This window comes from Fusarium coffeatum, assembly GCF_003316985.1.
Source record: "Fusarium coffeatum strain FIESC_28 chromosome Unknown BRIP53273_contig_82, whole genome shotgun sequence".
In the NCBI taxonomy this organism is placed as follows: domain Eukaryota; kingdom Fungi; phylum Ascomycota; class Sordariomycetes; order Hypocreales; family Nectriaceae; genus Fusarium; species Fusarium coffeatum.
The window spans coordinates 37,253-56,670 of NW_022157878.1; the positions used below are offsets into that span (position 1 = coordinate 37,253).

General features: G+C 49.1%; 7 protein-coding genes across 7 annotated transcripts; 6 read left to right on the forward strand and 1 right to left on the reverse strand.

Annotated features, from left to right (window-relative positions):
• Window positions 1-2,854: 2,854 nt before the first annotated feature.
• On the forward strand, window positions 2,855-3,697 carry FIESC28_03944 (uncharacterized protein; the record flags this gene model as incomplete). The annotated part of the gene is made up of 1 exon (XM_031158093.1): window positions 2,855-3,697. One exon carries the CDS (start codon window positions 2,855-2,857, stop codon window positions 3,695-3,697), a length of 843 nt encoding a protein of 280 aa, XP_031017793.1.
• A 487-nt stretch (window positions 3,698-4,184) lies between these two features.
• FIESC28_03945 (uncharacterized protein) lies at window positions 4,185-5,540 on the forward strand (the record flags this gene model as incomplete). Its single annotated transcript, XM_031158094.1, has 1 exon — window positions 4,185-5,540. The coding sequence occupies one exon, from the start codon at window positions 4,185-4,187 to the stop codon at window positions 5,538-5,540; it is 1,356 nt and encodes a 451-aa protein (XP_031017794.1).
• A 1,139-nt stretch (window positions 5,541-6,679) lies between these two features.
• Window positions 6,680-8,200, forward strand: FIESC28_03946 (uncharacterized protein; the record flags this gene model as incomplete). Its single annotated transcript, XM_031158095.1, has 1 exon — window positions 6,680-8,200. One exon carries the CDS (start codon window positions 6,680-6,682, stop codon window positions 8,198-8,200), a length of 1,521 nt encoding a protein of 506 aa, XP_031017795.1.
• A 962-nt stretch (window positions 8,201-9,162) lies between these two features.
• Window positions 9,163-12,757, forward strand: FIESC28_03947 (uncharacterized protein; the record flags this gene model as incomplete). Its single annotated transcript, XM_031158096.1, has 5 exons — window positions 9,163-9,168; window positions 9,317-9,891; window positions 9,949-11,428; window positions 11,863-12,145; window positions 12,201-12,757. The coding sequence occupies 5 exons, from the start codon at window positions 9,163-9,165 to the stop codon at window positions 12,755-12,757; spliced, it is 2,901 nt and encodes a 966-aa protein (XP_031017796.1).
• Window positions 12,758-13,256: 499 nt separating this feature from the next.
• Window positions 13,257-14,759, forward strand: FIESC28_03948 (uncharacterized protein; the record flags this gene model as incomplete). Its single annotated transcript, XM_031158097.1, has 1 exon — window positions 13,257-14,759. One exon carries the CDS (start codon window positions 13,257-13,259, stop codon window positions 14,757-14,759), a length of 1,503 nt encoding a protein of 500 aa, XP_031017797.1.
• A 198-nt stretch (window positions 14,760-14,957) lies between these two features.
• FIESC28_03949 (uncharacterized protein) lies at window positions 14,958-15,835 on the reverse strand (the record flags this gene model as incomplete). The annotated part of the gene is made up of 3 exons (XM_031158098.1): window positions 14,958-15,119; window positions 15,168-15,593; window positions 15,803-15,835. The coding sequence occupies 3 exons, from the start codon at window positions 15,833-15,835 to the stop codon at window positions 14,958-14,960; spliced, it is 621 nt and encodes a 206-aa protein (XP_031017798.1).
• A 999-nt stretch (window positions 15,836-16,834) lies between these two features.
• On the forward strand, window positions 16,835-19,404 carry FIESC28_03950 (uncharacterized protein; the record flags this gene model as incomplete). Its single annotated transcript, XM_031158099.1, has 2 exons — window positions 16,835-19,220; window positions 19,274-19,404. The coding sequence occupies 2 exons, from the start codon at window positions 16,835-16,837 to the stop codon at window positions 19,402-19,404; spliced, it is 2,517 nt and encodes an 838-aa protein (XP_031017799.1).
• Between the last annotated feature and the right edge of the window lie 14 nt (window positions 19,405-19,418).

The window sequence follows — 19,418 nt, forward strand, 5'->3', positions numbered from 1 at the left end:
CTGCGAAACTCTTCCAACGCATGTCGCGTACCCTGTAGCTTTGACCTTTAGCATTCTCATAAGTAAAGTCTTCCAGGCCGGGCTGCAATGTTGCGACACCTGCATTCAATGACTGTCGCAAACACAAAGCCGAATTGGGTGCTTTAGTGATAAGATAAACCCACAGCCCGCCGCGTTATTGCATGTCCAGTCTACCAGTCAAACAACATCAAAACAAATACACTGATTCTAGACTTTAACCTTCAAGGTTGATCCTCGCTGCATCTGTCAACATCCATATTTGGAACAATGACGCGGCAGCCAAGATAAGGTAACGAGCGACGTCGACAACTCACCACCACCAACTCACCCTACAGCAGCATGTCTCACATCCATGTCCAATAGCCATTCACTACAGTTCTTTAGCATTCTTACATTTCCAGTACCAGTTCCTGTATTCCCGGTGCACATGACCAAAGCCACTGATCGGCAAGATGCATGTGAAGTTTTATTTTCGCAATCGATACGACGCTAGACCACCGATGTCGGTCAATAATCTTATCATCCGTGGTAGAGAATGAAGGCATCATCATGTCTCGAAGATTGAGCATGTCTTATAGAATGAAGCAACTGGGACTTTACTTGCCTCAGCTCTGCAGATTTCGCAATAAAAAGAAAATAAGATAACCTTGCAGTAGAATGAGGCACAGCTCCGTAGGTGGCTGCCCATTCCGTACCTGGGCAAGACAAACACGCTTAGTGCCCGTCAGGTGCACGAGACGACTGCCACATCAAGTCATGCAGGAGGGTGTCGTTGACTTTTAATTTACCCTTTCCTCGGCTGATATTCTGAATCCGAATTCACATGTTTTTTTTCTGTTTGTCCTGTGATGGGAGTTTAGGATGTTGTTTTAATTCAGGTCAGGTACAATTTGCGGGGGATCACAGCCAAGAAATGACCAGTCGTACACAGAGCGAGAGGACATAGGTATCCATCAAGTTTATTTCATTCACGTCTAAATAGCTACCATAGCTTCATGAATCATGGTCAGTTCTTTGAACAAATAACCGGCCCGACGGGAAGACCCGGCTCTCATTCCATAGCTAATGGGCTGTTCACCCACTTGGTACAGGGAAAGTGAGGGGAACATAGTGTCTCAGGTCTCCCCGCGCTTAACTTGAGTTGGTCCAAGTCACGAGAATAAGTCTTAGTCGATGAGAGCAAAAGACGCCGTCTGAAACGTTCCCCCACCGAGGATCAGTGCGCGCGACAAGTTATGAGAGGAGAGTCGAGAGACCAGCTGAATAACCCAGGCATGATTTGCATATCAGGTCTTTGTTATTATGCAGTATTTGTCCCACTTGATGCTTGACACGTGGGGTTGACCCTGCAGACTTTTTACTGTACAGTAGAGAGTGAGGCATACCCGATAATTCAGTGCCACTGAATCCATCCTCTACTGCAACACTGTCTCTATCTAATCGCTCGTTGATCCCCCCAATCGAAGCTCTCAGGCACGGACCTACCGAACCAAGAAAAAAGGCGCAGGCGGGCCGCGTGAAAAAGCCAAGTTCGGTTTACGTTGCAGCCAACCAATTGACAAGGATCCCTGCAAAGAAGATCAATAGACGCTTATTTGGATGTGGATGTGGTTTCCGTAGTCCGCCGATTTTATGACCAGAGCTTTTACAGTAGATCGGGAGCACAGAGCTTTTTGTCGGTGTCCATGTCCAAAAGACCGGATGAAGATGATCCCTGACCATAATACACCCTAGGTCTTAAGCTGGAGAGAGACATTCGATGGTGATACAAAGCACTGTCTCTAATGAAACACTGAACATGTGAAAGATGAGGGGATCTCAACTGCTACAGACATGCTGTGCACGTCATATGAACATTCCTTTCCTCTCTCTTTCCCCCTATTAAACACCAACTTCTTCTCTCTATTGTTCCTTATTTTCGCTTATTGTTCCTCTCCGGTTTCCGCTACCGAACCGGCCCTGCTCTCTTTTCCATCCGGTCTCCATACGTTCGATCGCCACCCACTGCGCTACTGCACTATACAGTATCCACTGTTTGTTGAGTAAGGTGACATTTTTCTTGAGAAAAAAAGCTCCATCGGACGATCAGAGACTAATTCTTTGGTGTTTTTGGTAGAAGAACGGCCGAGAGGGATTTAAACTTGCTACCACCGCTAGAGATCGTCAGTGCGCCAGACTTTCTGATCGTCAGATCTTGGTTAAAGACAGTACCAGAGTAGAGCACTCTCTTCACTCTCCGATTTACTGCCGACTCTCACTCACTCTGATCAACCTTTTTCTGTCTCTATCCACTCTAAACGCCTGGGTGCATGACACCACCTTGTGCATACTTCACCGCCCAATCCCAAATCCCCTAGCTAGTCCCTCCCGCTTAGAGCATCCCTGCTAGCGGTCCCTGGAACTGCAACTCAACTTGGCATCTGTCAATATCCTGGTCACTACTCGTGGATAAAGGCAGTCGCTGCTGCTGCAGACCGCAACTCTTTTTCGCTTGCTTGAGATTCTCCATTTTCTTGTTTCTCTTCCCAGCAACCGAGAACCCTTTTCGCTTCCCGCCTCACCGCGTAAAGGTCGTCATTAACTCCTGAACTGGGTTCGGAGATTGTTACTGTCGCTTGTGGTGTTTTTTTGTTGTTCTAGAAGGAGTGGTTAAGAAGAAAGGGAATGGAGGTGCTGTTATAGAAGCTGTGAATCCCCTCTACTCTTCTTTCAAACAGCATACTTTCGTTTGTTTTTCTTTTTTCTTCTTCTACTACCTTCTTCAACATACATAAGAACAATTAATTATTATCTTCCCCCCACTTCAGTTAATACTTCAGTAGTGGGTCTCATGATGGATGAGAGGTCCGAGTCGAGAGCGTCAGGAACGACATACCACAGCTTCGACACGGAGTTATTCGAGCCAGCTTCACCACCTCGTCCACCTGTAACATACAACACTACCACCCTTCAACAACTTCAGAATGACCTTCAACGTCAACAACAGCCCATAGATTGGGTGAGGGAACGTCGACCACCCATGGCAAAAATGCAGCGACAAGACTCAGGCTACGAGTCCAACACCCCACGCCGCACATCAACCTCCAACACATCCTCCACAATCGGTCGAAGATCCTCCGATGGTTCGTCAAACGGCTCAGGCGTGAGATCTCGCTTCCGCAATCGTCCATCTCTCCATCGCTCATCAAAGACTCATCCTCGCACGAGCGCTCAATCACTCCATCTCGTGCGCACAAACACAGCAACCCAACAGAAACAAAACGGCACATTCTTCCACTTCCCCTCGCCAGACCCCATTCAACTCGCCGACAGCGTTCCCGATCGTCGCGTGCAGCCCACGCCCATCCCTTCACCACCGCCTCAGACAACACACTACTGGACAAGCGATCGCACGCGCCGTCTAGAATACGCAGCCATCGATGCTGCAACACGAGGTGTAAAAGGATGGGTGTTGCGACATTTGGTTCCTGATTGTTTCGTGTCTCGCGAGAACAGGCATGTTTCCTTCGACGACGATTCAGGAAGTGTAAGACGGTATCGTCTCGATTTGGAGGATGATCATAGCCATGTTGCAGAGAAGAGCGTGGCGGGGAATAAGAAGAATAAGAACCGACGACGTAAATGGCGATTCTGGAAACGCCAAAAGGCCGAGGCTCAACCCGCGGCGTACATTTGATCTCCCCCCTCAATCACTGAACTCTGGGGTACAACAAAGAACCTCCGCAAACATACATCAAAGCAACACAGCATCGTTGGCGTTATATACCCGTTGTCTTACAGTTTGTTTTAATTGCTTCATTTTTACACTATCGCAGGCACGGCAGAGCATGATAATTAATGATTTCTTCAAAGCGCACGCAGAACTAAATGAAACTAGATGAAGAGACGGATTTGAACGAAGAGAAGTATGCATTGCTCATTACAAGAGAATAAATCGCTATTGCTATTATTAGTTAGTATTGTTTAAAGCCAAGAAATTGAACATTCTTACAAACAAACATTGATCATTCGCGCGTCCGTGATGTTTTCTTTGTTCTCGAATACCAGCTTGGACCATTGGTGCCTTTGACAATAAGAATGAGCTTGTCGCTCTCGACGGGGAAGTCTTCATTTGTTTTTCTGTTCCAGAGTCACTGGACAATATATATATACTGATTTAGAAAATGTCTTCGTCATCTGAATTGAGCAGCGTTTATACGCCTACAATGCTCCTCTCGCCAACTCAATCCCCGACGCGATCCCCGACGCCTGCCGTGTCCGAGGATCCACTTCGGCGGTCCGCTTCGGAGCCACCTTTGGGACCCATCACGCCGGCCGCAAGCCAACAATCACTGGAAGCAACGGAACGCCAAACAAAGGGACGTTTATCACTTTCAAGAAGTGAATCTATAGACGATGCCATCGAACAAGTCCCTTTCAACATCGCCCAAATGGTAGTCAACATGCAAGAATACTACACTTCCGAACTCGCAGCCGAAAGACAAAGAACCGACGATCTCACCCGTCAAATTGAGGATATGTTACGAAAGATGGAGGAAATGGATAAGAGGTTACAAATGCATGTTGTTTTGATGGACGGGTTTGTCGGGGTTATGAGGGAGGTTAAGCAAGAGCAGGCTGAGTTGGCTATTGCGAGAGAATTTGGTGGTGTTCACTTGCATGAAGTCAAAGAGCTTGCAAACAGTCCTGTGGGCGTTCAACCAACCCTTAAACCGACGCCGTCGTCTTCAAATGATGATGGGACTGAGGTAAGCGATGAACAAAGAATCGTCCGGTTTGAAGAAGATGAGATAAGACCTATCGTGGAAGAGCTTTTTGATCAATTACCGCCTACGCCAATCATAGATGAGCCACCCAGGATGAGCACTGGACGACGAGCGCCAAAGAGGAAGAACCCTCCTCTTAGACTGGACCGGCAGGTTAAGAGAAGAACGAGAGCGGATGTGAGGAGTGTTAGGTTGAGGGGCAGGACATGGACACCTATTAATAACGAGTATGAGTCGGAGAGAGGCGAAGATGATCAAGATTATACTCCGGATGCTGAAGAGGAAGACGATGAACCAGTGAGAGTACCACGTACATCACCATCACCTTCTCCATCCCCATCAGAATCCGATACCGAAAAGCCCCGCTACTCGGTCTCCCGCTCCGTCGCCCCCCGCCACGCAAACGGTCCACCCGGCAAACCCTTCAAATACCACCGCATGCCCAAGACAGTCGCAGCAGTATGGCAAGAGTGGAAGATCGGCAGTCACGGCAATCCTGCCATCGAAGAGCTTGAGACAAAGTATAACACGACCTGGCGGATGGGCACGTTGAAGGAGCGCAAGTATGCTAGTAACTATGTCGGTGTGCGACAGAAGATTGTTAGGAAGGTGGAGGAGATGTGTGAGGAGTTGGAGATTGGAGTTGCAGAGGCGTGTGAGATGTTGGATAAGTGTGTTGATGGACGGATGCAGCTTTTGATGACAGCTTTGAGGAAGGGGGAGGATCCGCTTGTTGTTATACCGAGGAGATGAGCCAGAAGAACTGGCTGCATAAGGGACGATATCTCATCTGCAAGATTAAAATAGCATTAAGGCTACCTTATTTTGATACCCTTAGTCTCAGCCCAATTCTTGTGTTACCCCCGCAACCTGGTAGGCAGGAAATTGCGTGTTACTTGATATCATTGAGGAAGGTGCACCTGCCAGTTTCTGTGAGACCCAGAGTGACGACAGCTCTTTCACACATTGCATGCGCATAAAAAGGCAAGGGCGATGGTGCTGTCATGAGAACATCCATATATCTTCTTGACAACCGCTTTTCTTCCTCTCGTCATCCCGCAGATGTTAAGTGTGGATTGAACGAGGAGAACGAGATACCCTAAATACCTTTCTGCTCGCTGAGTGCACAATGCAGCCCGACAGCAGCACACTTACGGTCTCTAACAAATACAACGAATCGACACAGTGTATTTGAGCAGTGATTTATAGCGACATCTTGGACAACCATTTGTTTCAATGCAATGAAACATGGTACTGCCTTTTTTGACCCTGGAAAAGACTGATCGGCCGAAGGGCTTGGTGTTCTGTCCGAGATCAGAGGTTGCGACAAGTATTTTAATACAGACTATCGCTCTTAACATTATCTCATTAGATAAGAAATGAAGAACTGTTCTCTGAGGCCTAAGGCGTCAAAATATGTAGCCCACATGCCTTTCCAAGCTGACAGAAGGCATTTCATCTCTGATGCTCTCAGCAATCAATTCTTTGGACACGCTGACGCCTACCGACCTACTCATATTCCATGGAGATCTTAGAAGAAAGAATTAGCTTGGTGTTCAATTTTATAAAGAGCGTTTTTGTCAGTTTTAAACAGCATGTACAATGAACAAGCCCTTTGAGACCCATGCACACTCAGCCATGTTGCTTTGTTCGAACAACGACAGCTCCTAAGAACAGACTTCATAACTGCGAACAAGACTCATTGCAGAGTGGTATAAAGACCTCTGGATGCCGCTTACAATGGAATTCGCTATCTTCTATCACTCCACAGTCTCTGGTAGACATTTCTCTAAAAGCGTTCTGGGCATATCTCCAAGCATCTCTACATCACTCTTACGCAACTTGATCGCATCTCACACTTGTTCAAATACCATTTCTACAAAACCGTCAATATGTGTTACACCAGTATCCTGCATTTCACCGACTGCGACACCCGTCGCCCTGCAGTCATTAACCCCGAAACCCGCACAACCCTCTACCATCCCCTCGAGCCTCCAAAAATCTGCAAACATGCTCACCCTCTCATCCCCGGCTGTCCATACCACGGATCCTGCTGCAAACCACGCCAGATGTTCTATTGCAGCAGAATTCGCAACCCGCAGATCGCATGTCTAGGCGGACAAGCCTACCACCAAGTCGTGGACCCGCGCAGCCTAGACTCATACGACGATCTGTTGACTGTCAGCTATTATGATTGGGAGGATATGCACAAGCCTACGCAAGGATTGAAGTATGAGGAGGATATTCGACGGGAGTTCTTTGATGCGGGCGCAAGGATGTATGAGCTTTCTACCCATGGCTTAAGGACTATCAAGTGCTTCAATCAGAACGCAATTTTTCCCAATGTTGCCCAGATGGAAGAACTTGACTTTCTCCAGCATGGCGAGACATATTGGGAATGGTTGGTCGCGCGCGAAGAACTTCACCAGCTCACGCAAGGATGGGAACGTCGCGCCAGAAAAGGCACCATGGAGGTCTGTCCCGCCAGTCACCTCGAAGAGCATCCGATTTTGAGCACCTTCCCCAAAGGTCCCTGGACACACCCTGGATTCCCTCAATTTGTGTCTCTACCGTTCACGACTGCCCAGACTTTTAAGGGTCTTGAGGATGTTCTCCGCTGGCACCCTTTTTACACGACGATGCATAACATGCCCTCTACGCCTAAGACTATTGTTCAGCGATCGCACTCTCCTGCACGACCACACAGCGTCAATACTGACTATGTTCGTCGTCGGGTAGAGAATGCAAACCGACCCTGGCCGGGTGAGTGGGAGGGCATCATTCCTTCAGGCAAGGATCTTCCTCTCCGGGATTGGAATCCCTCTAGTAAGCATTCTTCTATGCTTCCTGTTGCTGGAAGTGATCTGGATGCTGAGTCTCCTGGACCTCAGATTCCTCCTTGGGTGATTCCTTACGGTGAAGACCCTGATATGGGCTTTAAGAAGGTCATCCCCTGGAATGAACCGGCTACATTTGTTGAGTCACCGCCTGTCAGTCCCAAGACTGTTCCCTCTCGCGTGGTGATTCCAGCTACTCCAGAGGTTAATGAAGCCGTGGCTGTTCTTGATGAGATCAACTCTATGCCCTACGACGATGCAGGTCAAACCGAGTCTGCCTATCCCAATGACGGTGGATGGAGCGAGTACGTCAATGTCGAAGGACGAGCTATCCGGGACTACATGCGTGTTTCCATCCCTCAAACTCCTTCTGATCATGATTCAGAATTGACCAGGGATGATCCCAATGATGAGCAGTTCCAGTGGTGGCACGATTACATCTCTGCCGAAGAACGAGCTGTTTGGGAGTTTCTCCGTAATATTGACCAGCAATCGCCTAAGCTTAAGAGGCGACGAAGCGATGACTCGGATAAGGAGAATGATTCAAGAGAAGCCAAGCGATACCGTACGGCTTAAAGTATTGAGTAAGAGGAGCTTGTGGAGAAGTAGGCTGAGGCTGGTTCTCGCCGATTTAGGGTGGAGGAGTTAGCTGAGGCTGGTCCTTGGCACTTCAGGATAGAGACTTAGACTTGATGAGTTTGTGATACCCCCTTAGATTGATACCCTGTTTAGACTGAATAGAAATGAGAAAATTGGCGAGAAACACTACTGCTGCAATTGTGCCTTATCGTGAAGCCTCCAGGCGCATTACTGAGATACACAGTATCCCCATAATGACAGCATGGAATAAGCTGATTTATCCAGTTTTCGGGTGAAAAACCTAAGCCAAGGCACTTGTTGAGTAACAATTCCATCTGTCGCGACGAAATGAATGTCTGACTGGTATGGTTGCCTTATTGGCGTTGATTGGCATCGGCCCGGGGTGTCTGCCTTGTCTCATTGCCAATAAACCATCCCACAGTAAACACTGGAACACATAAAAGAACAATATGAAACGATGGAATTATCCGAAATAGGAAACCAATACGATTGCGAATCCTTGACCTGTCAACCACAAAATCGGGACCTTTTGCATCCCCGCTTTAAGGCAGAGTCCCGGGCATTTTTGGATGTGTCACCCCGATTGCTCTGTCTAAATGCGGCGCATTAGCCTATACACCCACTCAGGTGTTGCATGTTCCGGCGTGCTCAGTTGGGAAATCAGCCTTAACAAATGCCTTGATCGAAATGGGGCAGCTTACGGCTTGTGCTCACTTGTGCTAGGGGAACACAGCCCGGTGATAGGATTGGATTGCTCGTAGCGACACTAATCGGTCTGACAGTCAGCTTCCTTTACAGAAACGCGGTACACTAGGACTTGTTTATTGTCGAAGATGAGATATAAGATGGCGCTTATGCTCTTTTCTCTTTTCTCGACTCATCTTCATAAATTCATATCACATACTAATTAATATCTTGAGCTTTGACAATAGCCCATCATGGTGGTAAGTTCCACTACTCTGAGGCTTAGACCAAAATAGTGGCAAAAACGCCCGTATAAGCCAGTACGAAGCGACAAGAATACCTTGACTTTCATGCGACTCGCGATTCTTCTGATGCCACTGAATGAAGATCCAACTAACACCATCGCAGAGAGTGCCTATTTTCAAGAGTCCCATTAGCGGAAAAACACCTAAAGATGAACCCATCAAATCCGAAGACGACCTAGCCCCAGGCATAATTTCCGACAAAGACGCAGCACTCCATCTAGAACCCATTCCCAACAAAGCACTCCTCGTCAAGATCCAGCCTCCCAAGAAACCATCAGTCAAAATTCCCCACGTGCCATGCGACATCGTCCTAGTCATCGACGTCTCAGGCAGTATGGGCGAAGCAGCCCCAGTGCCAGGTGAGACTGACGAAGGTACTGGACTTTCTGTTCTGGATCTTACGAAACATGCTGCGAGAACAATCATTGAGAGTATGAATGAGAATGATAGGTTGAGTATTGTCACTTTTGCGTCAAAGGCAAGAGTAGTACAGCCGCTTTTGTCGATGGGCAAAGTGAATAAGGCAAAGTCCATTAAGAATGTTCAGAGTATGAAACCTCTTGATGCGACAAATTTATGGCAGGGCATGTTGGAGGGTATTAAGCGATTTAAGCCGGAGGAGGGGTCTACAAATGTCCCTGCTATCATGGTCCTCACAGACGGTATGCCCAACCATATGTAAGTTGCACCTCCAGACCACCCAGACAACAAAGCAGCTCGGACTTACATCTTTAGGAACCCTGCGGCTGGCTTCGTACCCAAGATTCGCGCTATGGGCTCTCTTCCAGCATCAATCCACACCTTTGGGTTCGGCTACAGTTTGCGTTCCGGTCTTCTCAAATCCATCGCTGAGATTGGAGGCGGTAACTACGCCTTCATCCCGGACGCAGGCATGATCGGTACAGTCTTTGTTCATGCCGTCGCTAACTTGCAAAGTACCTTTGCAACACGCGCAGTACTTAAACTTACATATTCCAAGCCTTTGGAGCTGTATCAAACCACTGGTCCTTCTGTCCAACAAGACACTATCAAGTCTGCGGATGATTCGGAGAATAGCGTGACAGAGATGACTATACATCTTGGAAATCTACAGTTCGGCCAGTCGCGCGACGTCTTTTTGGAGATGAAGAGTGGCAAGGAGGTGGAATTTCTGATTGAGACGGATCCTTCACGTTCCATTGTGGAGGCTTATTTGACGTACATTAAGCCTGGGAATGACATCAAGAGCCGCATTGCGGTCATGGAGTCAAAAGAATCAGCCTTCGTCCCCATGGCCACCGCCCAGCGCAGTGTTCTTGAGCACACTGACCTCCCCGCTTCAGAGATCGCATACCATGAGTCCAGATCTATGATCTGCCACTTCATTTCAAACCTTTTCACTTTCCAGCGTGACGATGAACGCGTGATGCTAGGCGATATCAACAGAACGGACAAGATGGGGCAGCTCAAGACCCTCATCACCATACTCCCTGCAAAGGACTTTGACGACGAGAAGAATAAGTCTCTCATGCAGGACATCTCGCCCGAGGAGCCCAAGGGACAGGTTTTCCTGGCGATTGAGAGCACTGAATACTTGTGGAAATGGGGATGTCATTTCCTACCATCTTTGCTCAATGCGCATACTCGCCAGGTATGCAACTCGTTCAAGGATCCTGGACCTCTGCAGTATGGAACGGAGAGTCCCCTTTTCATATCCTGTCGTAATTCGCTTGATCAAATCTTCGACGATCTCCCCGTTCCAGAACCATCAATCGATATTCGCTCGCACTCCGGAATATCTCCTGTCGTCGCCAAAGCCAGGGCCAAGGTTCCTGTAAGCATGAGTGTTTATCGCAACAGCGCAGGCGTCTGCTTCGCAGCATCAACAGAAGTAACTTTAGCTTCCGGTCGCATCGTACAAATGCGCAAACTGCGTCGTGGAATGAAAGTCCGTACACCCCGTGGATCGCGCCGTGTCGCAATGGTTCTCAAAACACCCGTCGAGCAAGAAGTTCTCTGCCGCGTCGGCTCCATCCTCGTGACACCATGGCATCCTATTTCCAGTGACAGCAAGCGCTGGGACTTTCCCGCCAACGAAGCTACAGCGATTGTAATGTATACAGGCTGTATTTACTCCATTCTTCTAGAACGCGATGCAACTGTTGCTGCTCATGCTATTCGTGTTGGAGATATGTGGGGTGTTACTTTGGGTCATGGAGTTACGGCTGGGAATGATGTGAGAGCTCATTCGTTCTTTGGGGATTATAATTCTGTTGGAAAGAGTCTTTTGGGCCTTGAGGGACGAGGTAATGGGGTTGTGATTGGGAAAGGAGTTGAGAGGGATGGGGAGAGTGGACGAGTTATTGGGTTTTGTCAACCAACAAAGTGACTTAGACGAGGGTGACAGAAGTTAAAACATGGTGAAGACGTGGTTAATTGACTTAGTAGTTTTGTCACCATAATAACGAGTCGACTATAGCTCTCCATGGCATCATCGCGAATTAGAAGGATAACAAACACAAATAGCCACCAAGTCATAGACTGTTCTAATTAAAATGTGTAATTTTCCATATCTTTTCAAGCCGCCAGTTATGTCCTCTCAATGGACAATTCCATCAACTGTTTGATACAGTGACTAGAGTGGTCTTTAAGTGCTGAGATCTGACCTAGCGAGACCCCATTTTCAGCACACCCCCACCGATGACGTCCGAGGCAAAAATGACGGACTTCCGAACCCTCAACACCAACTTTCTCGGCTCCGGCGCTCTCCATTACCAATCCAACTTCTTCACTTTCTGTAATAACCTCCAACGCCCCTCAGCCGCCCAGACGTATCTCGACAACGTCGCGCCAATTACGATCCAAGCGTTAAGTTCTCACACACAGCACAATGTCATTACCGGCCAGAATATTACCGAGGTTACGGCCCTTCCTCTCAACATCACGAACAATCGTAAGCGCCGCACCAAGAACACAACCAGACCCATGGCCGCAAAACAGCCCCCTAGGCTCATACTACGACACTATCTTGCAAAGTCCCTCAACTCAACCCGCCGATAAACCCGAAGTACCGCCCAAATCCGCCGACGAAAGCGTTCAAGACGAATTTCCTACCAAACAAGCTACACAAACACCGCAAGAAAAGGCACGGCTGGTATTTGGTTCGCGCGTGCTGGGTCAGGCAGAGAAGGACGAAAGATTAGCTACGCGGAAAGCAAAAGCGACATACATCGCCGGTGTTCTCGTGCCGCCGAAACCCGAAGAGCCGGATAATTGCTGCATGAGCGGGTGTGTGAACTGCGTGTATGATCAATACAGAGATGAGCTGGAAGAGTGGCAATTAAAGAATGCCGAGGCGCAGGCTGCGCTGAAGAAGCATGAGGGGTCTGTGGATGCGGACGGGGGAGGCTCGGAGGCTAATTGGAAGGTGGGCGAGGCCAAGATTGCGAAGGACTTTTGGGACGACGAGTTGTATGCGAGCTTGCCGGTTGGAATTAGAGAGTTTATGAAGACGGAGAAGCAGTTGAAGCAGAAGCATGAGAGTGAGGGGCCGAAAGAGGGTTGAGCCGAGACGATATGAAGACGGTTCTACAGAGGGCTGAATAGGCGCGATGTGAGAGGGACGTTTTCGAGTAACGCACAGCAACACGAACTCTATCAGCGCAGGCATCGAACGATGCCAACGTTTAAGCGCAAAATCGCGATAGGTCTGCGCGCTTAGTGGACGAAAGATGAAGTTAGTCGGACGTTTTACGGACGATGAGGATTATATACCCCATGCATCCCAAGGGGGTGGGAAGAATAGAGTTGATACAATAGACCATAGATACCACACCCCAATTGGGCGTGAAGAACTGGAGTCCAGAGTTGTAGGCATAAATAGAGCGAGCCATCGTCCAACAGTTACTTTCTTGTCTCCCCAGAGATCGCATGTTCAGCGCTCGCAGCCCCAACTTGTACCAACCGAAGCAAAACGTAAGCACGCCTGCCCGTTGACTGTTAAAATAATCGTCTATACCCTCACGAGAACCCGTCCTGAATCTTATCGCTTAGGCAAAGACACCATGGACATCAGTCGTAAACGAAAACTTGACGACGTCGCCATGGCAGACTCGTCGGAGAACAACCAAGTGAACAGGCCAGCAAAGCAGTGGAAGGCCACAGTCCCCATGTTGGGAGATAGGGGGACTGGCGGCAATGGCTTTAACGAGCAGCGAAACGACATGCGATTGAACAGACCACCACAACAGTGGAAAGTCACCCTCTCCATCCCTGATACTAGGAGGACTGAGGGTAAGGACACTAACAACCGAGAAGAGAAGCAGAGCGATACCCACGAAGACGAGGCATCGCAGGAACAGGAAAAGGACACCACTGTGACGGAAGTGAACTGGACTTCCAATGAAGATAAGATTGCAGAACAGAGGCAGGACGACACTTCCACGAGGGATGAGGACAAGGAAAGTACAGGATCGGAACCTCTCACGATGAAAACAGACTGGACAACTGATGCAGAGACAACCCCTGAGGACGTGACCGCACCCCTGTCTGAGGATTCACTTGACGGCCACAAGGAACAGGAACAAAACCAGGAGAGGGAAAAAGTCTGGATTCCCACCATGATCATGACCGACACAAACAAGGAAGACCTCGGTCCCTATATGGCAGCCGGAATCATCACCATCTGTCTACGAAACGTCGACCTATACACAGTCAAACTCGGCGATGCCATCCACCAACAATACCATGTGCACCTCAGGATACATGAAGCTTTCCATGAGTGCTGGAAACGTGTGGCCTCCCATCTTGCTGCGAGAAGATGCAACAATCACGGAATCCCACACGCATTCCGTACCGAGAAGAGAAAGTACTACTCTTTTAAGTGGCCGGCTGTTTCGTTCAAGATCAATGACCCGGAGGATAAAGAGAAGTTGGTCGGTTTTGGTCAGGAGACTTTTCAGAATCTGCATCCTCATCATATTCGCGCCTTGGTCAGGATGTTCTGCTGCCTGAGAATCAGAGGGATGATGCTCAACAGCCCGAAGTTGCACGAACTTAGACTTTGGGTGAGATTCGGCTCGATGTCTCCCCCAAATGAATCCATGAACATGGCCTTGAACCGATTCGCCTACTTCGATCAACTATGGCGAGCGGCACCTTCAAGGATGGCGCGTTGGGCAAGGATAATGGGCGCAAGTCTTGCAATAATGCACTGGAAGTGCAATCTCGATGCTCATGGTGTCAACTTCAAGATCGCTCGAATTTCACGGCATTTCGTAGGTCTGGTGTTGACAAACTTTAAAGGCGTTCAGCCTTTTGATCAGGAGGCACCTTGCGCACAAAGTCTGGCGCTACGAATTGTAAGCAATCCTGTATGGCCAAGACCAGTCTCTGCGTTTTTGCCCCAACAGACGCAGTGCACTGAGCTCATTGATTTTGTATGGAAGTCTTTCAGTGATGCATACCTGTCGGCAAGCAAAAAGCTATTGTGGAAGCATGAATCAGAGCACGTCCAGGGTTTGCCCACTTCGGTATTGTCGTGGGTATGTCAACTCGGTGCTATCTAGTCCAATGTGCCCAAGGAACGTATGCTATGCCGTTATGTTAGTGGCAAAACATGCGTTGCACATTCGTAGCAACGTAGTGGCAACGGAGTGTTTATCGTTCGAGCTGAAAGCTCAAGATTGTCATTCGTCAAGTAGTTTATATGATATCTCTCGTAAATCTGTGCGCCATTTTCCCAACTCCAAATTCTCATAAAATACTTAGTTGCCCTTAGTCTGCTGGGCAGCGTTTCGGTCATGCTCGTCGATATCGATAGCCTCCCAGGGGTAGTTGATCCAGACGTCTCCGACAGTCTCGGCAGCGGAGTAACGGGTAGCGAGCATCTCGTCGGGGAGCTTGCCCTTCTTGGGCTTGTCCTTGTTCTGTGAAGAGTCAGTATATATGCGTAGCTTTGTTATTGTGGTACGTACGTGGAGGACAAAGATGCTGAACTGAGTCTTGGGAGCGGGGGCACCGTCACCCATGCGCTGACGAGCAATCTCAACGTCCTTCTCGAGCTCCTTGACGGCATACTCGAGGGTTGTGCGGGTGTCGTCAACCTCATCAACGATAAGGATTCGCTTTCCGACGAGGTTCTCCATCTCGCCGAGAGCGGTCAGGTCGAGCCACTGTGTTCGGGTGACCTTGGTACCGGGGGCCTCGACTTCATCGTTGCCGAGAGATTCGTAGAGGGAGAGGCCGATGGCCTGGATGGGGATGTTGGGAGCGCCACCCTTCTTGAGGAAAGATCGGAGGATTCGAGCAGGGACGTAACCACCACCACCGATGGCGATCAGAAGCTGAGGCTGGAAGTCGGCGAGGAGCTTCTCAGCGGACTTCTGGCACATTTTGTGCACCTGGAGGGCATGTCAGCAAGAGTTCAGTGCATTTTTTGCCATGCCGAGCAGGAATAATAATGAGGACGTAAAGGTGCGTCAAACCACAGATGAGACATGGTGCCTCATATCTGGTGGTATTGTCGCATCATGTCGGACATTTTTCATGATGCGCATCACGGCCCTCATCATCAAGGCGGGGTGGCGGGGTAGTAGTGGCAGGTCCTTACATCGTTGTATGTGACGTAGAGCTTCTCAACCATTTTGGCGGTTATTTATTGTAATCGTGGGATATATATTGAACGTCGAGCGACACAGAATACAGGAGTATACAGAAGAGTAAAGAAAATGGCGCGACGGGGGACAGATGAAGAGGAGAATTATATTACTGCCCAAGAAGCAAAAAATTAAAGACGGAAGAAAAAAATAAAATAGGGCCGAGGCAACCGCGCCCGCCCGGGGATGGATCTCCAAGCAATTTTTTTTCCATGGCAGGAAACGATGGACATGGGTCTCCACATGAAAGACCCGCCGTATCATCGGAAGTCGCCGGTAAGAATTAACGTGCTACCTAAATACGACTTCATGAGTTGTGAGTGGTGTTTGTAACACCAAGGTTGAGTCTCTATCGGCTACTTTGGGTTGTCGCGTTGTCACCAATCTGTTTCTTAAGCGAACCTGGAGAGAAGTAGATGAAGTGGACGAGAACCCGGTATTGCACAGTGAGACATACTTCTCATCTGTCTAAGATACCAGATGCAACATCAAATGCAGTTCATGACTGTCGATTGCTTGCCGCTCTATCACAAGCAGGGAACATCCATCCAAGGTTGCATTTACCGTCTGGAAGTGACCTACGATAAGCTTCTTCTGGATATATCTCACATACCAAAACCATCACCTAAAGTAACGAGGCTTAACGATGGGACTTTGCTTGAGGAAATCGAGCATCAGAATAGAGAAATGATGATTCAATGATTATGCTCCTGATAGCCAATTGCAATTTAAGCATTGTTCCTGTCAGCCTTATAGCGATGTTATGCTTTATTATTAGCATCCGAGCCCGCTAATTGGCTTTGTGCCACAATGGCGTTCCGAATTCAGAAAGCGGTGAAGCCCACTCTACAGACGCGACGAGTCCATTGAAGTAAACAAGTACCAATGCGACAACATCAAATAACGACAAATCATTGAAATCGACATTAAAAAATACGCCAAATGAAAAGACCATAAATCACCGGTCTCATTAATAATTTAAGAATATGGAAGAATCGGCGCCGAAGCGAAGGCGTACATCGCCCAGCACCTCACACAATGTCGGCGCATCAGAGCAAGAACCCGCGTCACCTCGAAGAAGACGTCCATCTTATGCTTCACCCACCATGGCGAGCATGTCACGGAACAACCCCGAAGCTTTTGAAAGAGCAAGATCAAGATCAAGATCTAGGTCACCGGTGAAATTACCGACCAATCGACGGTCGTCGGCATTTACTTTTGATAGCCCCTCGGAAGCTCTTGCTGCGCGCTTGGCGACGAGTAGGATCGTTAGTGATGCTCCTACGCCAACGCGCCCTGAGGATGGATCGCTTAGACGTGTGAGTGGTGGGATGGCTTCTGCTGCTAGACGTAGCCCGTCGAAGTCTGGAGGTCGACCTGCGCCTATGGAGGATGAAGGGTTCAATCCTTTTAAGCGTGGAGGATTGAGGAGATCACCGCCGGCTGGTGCACCTCAAGTAGCTGCGCCCGTTCCATCGCCAGAGGATGAGAACTTCAATCCGTTCAAACGTGGAGGACTACGAAGATCGCCGCCTGCTGGAGTACGAATGGATATTGATGCGCCGCCTGCTTCAATGCCTGAGCCTCAATTACCGCCAGCAGTACAAGCTTCGTCACCACCTGCTCCGCCAGCGTCCATGCCAAATCCTCAGATTGGACCACCTACGGATGAACCTATGGTGGAACCAGAGGACGAATCACCTGTTCCTTCAGACGAACCTGCGCCCCCTGAGGAACCGTCCATAGCCAGGTCTACTTCACCAGTCGCAAGTCCATCACCGGCTCGGTCATTCTCGTCACTTAATATCCAGCTGCCACCTCGATCGTCGTCTGAGGTCCGATCACCCTCTCCTGCTCAGTCATCACCAATCCAGAACCCAGCGCCAGAACAACAAGCCGAACCCGAACAAGGACCCGAGTCGGAGCCATCTTCTGAACCAGTGTCGGAACCGGTCTCGGAACCTGAGCCTGCATCTGCGCCAGCCCCCGAAGCAGGACGAGACTCACCAAGCCCACCACCACCTTTACCGGAATTCTCGCCCTCACCTCCACCGGCTTCTATGCCACCACCGAAATTACCACCTTTGTCCCAGTCAAACCCTCAAAACAAAGCTCCATCAGCATCACAGCCCGTACCTAGACTACCGCCGCCAGATAATGGACCACGAAAAAGCTTTCAAAACAGCCCGGTTAGGTTCCGTGAGCTATCACAGCAACGCGATTCACCACTGGCAAGACCACCCTCACGACTTTTCGAGAAGCCAAGGAAGACCTTCAACCAGGCCACATCAGGCTCTCAACAAAGAAAGCCAGTCGCGCCAACAGACACTGGACCAAGACAACCGCGCCCATTTGATCCCAATGCAGAGAAAAAGAAGGAACGAGAGAGGATCCAAAAAGAAATTGAGTCTCTGCAGAAGGATCTTCAAGTCGCACAAAGGGAGAACGAGCGTATTCGCGTAATGCAAGAGTCTGGTCGCACTCTTGCGCCTACAGATCAGGATGAAGTCATCGACTTGATCCAGCGACATCTTATGGATGGAAATGCGGAGCCTGCCCAAACAGCAACGAAGTCGTTACTACACGCAGCATTAAACCCTACTGCCATGCTACCATTCGGCAAGACTATTGCCCCAGCACCCTCGACGCCTGTCGAAGATAAGTTGGCATATATCAAGTCGCATTACCCCGTCCCAATGACGGCAGACGAAGAACTGCCTTATCTCCAGCTGTTTACACCATTCACGGCATCGTCTACTATCTCGATTCTGCAGCAAACCGACGACGAGCCTTTCAGACAGCGTCATTCCATAGTCCTTCGATCGCGCGAGATCCCTGGAGTTTTCACAGCCAAGGTTGAGATGACTGTCGATCCCCTTCAGCTTTCGGTCCTCGATCTTAACGTCACGACGTTAGAGCCCGCTGCAAAGCCTGAACTCGGCCCATTTGTTCAGAAGATCTGCACTGGCGACTGCAACCGTTCCATGCAGCGCAATGTGGGTATTCTGTCTTGGGCAATGGGAGAGTGGCTTCGCATTGCTGTCGAGCGAGCAGGCTTTTGGTGTCAGTTGGAACAAACTCTGGGTACCAAGGATGGCATCTCGGAGGCTACAAGGCAAATGCGCACCAGAAAACCAAGAAGGAGAAAAGACGACGATGAAGATGAAGACATGGACGAGACAACACGAATCGAGTTTGTTAAGAAGGCTGACCTTATCCGCTATATGGGCCAGCAACATTTTGACCTATCGATACCATACAACGATGCTGGGGAATCCGGTGCTACTATACGGTTAAATTGGGTGGTAGACTTTGACTGGACGGGAGAAGCACAAAACAAACTCTCCGTCCTGGTCGGCGCCCCAGGCAAATGTGAGTACAGGCCACTTCCATCGCATTAAGCTTTTACTAACGACACATTTTAGGGCACCAAACAGACGAACGCGGAGTTCTTGGAAAGATCCCCAAGCTTTTTGAAGAACTTGTACATGGCCAAGGAGACACAGAAACAGCTATACGAACAATCGTGGCGCTCATTGCCGGAGAGCAATCATGATGGAGTTATATAGA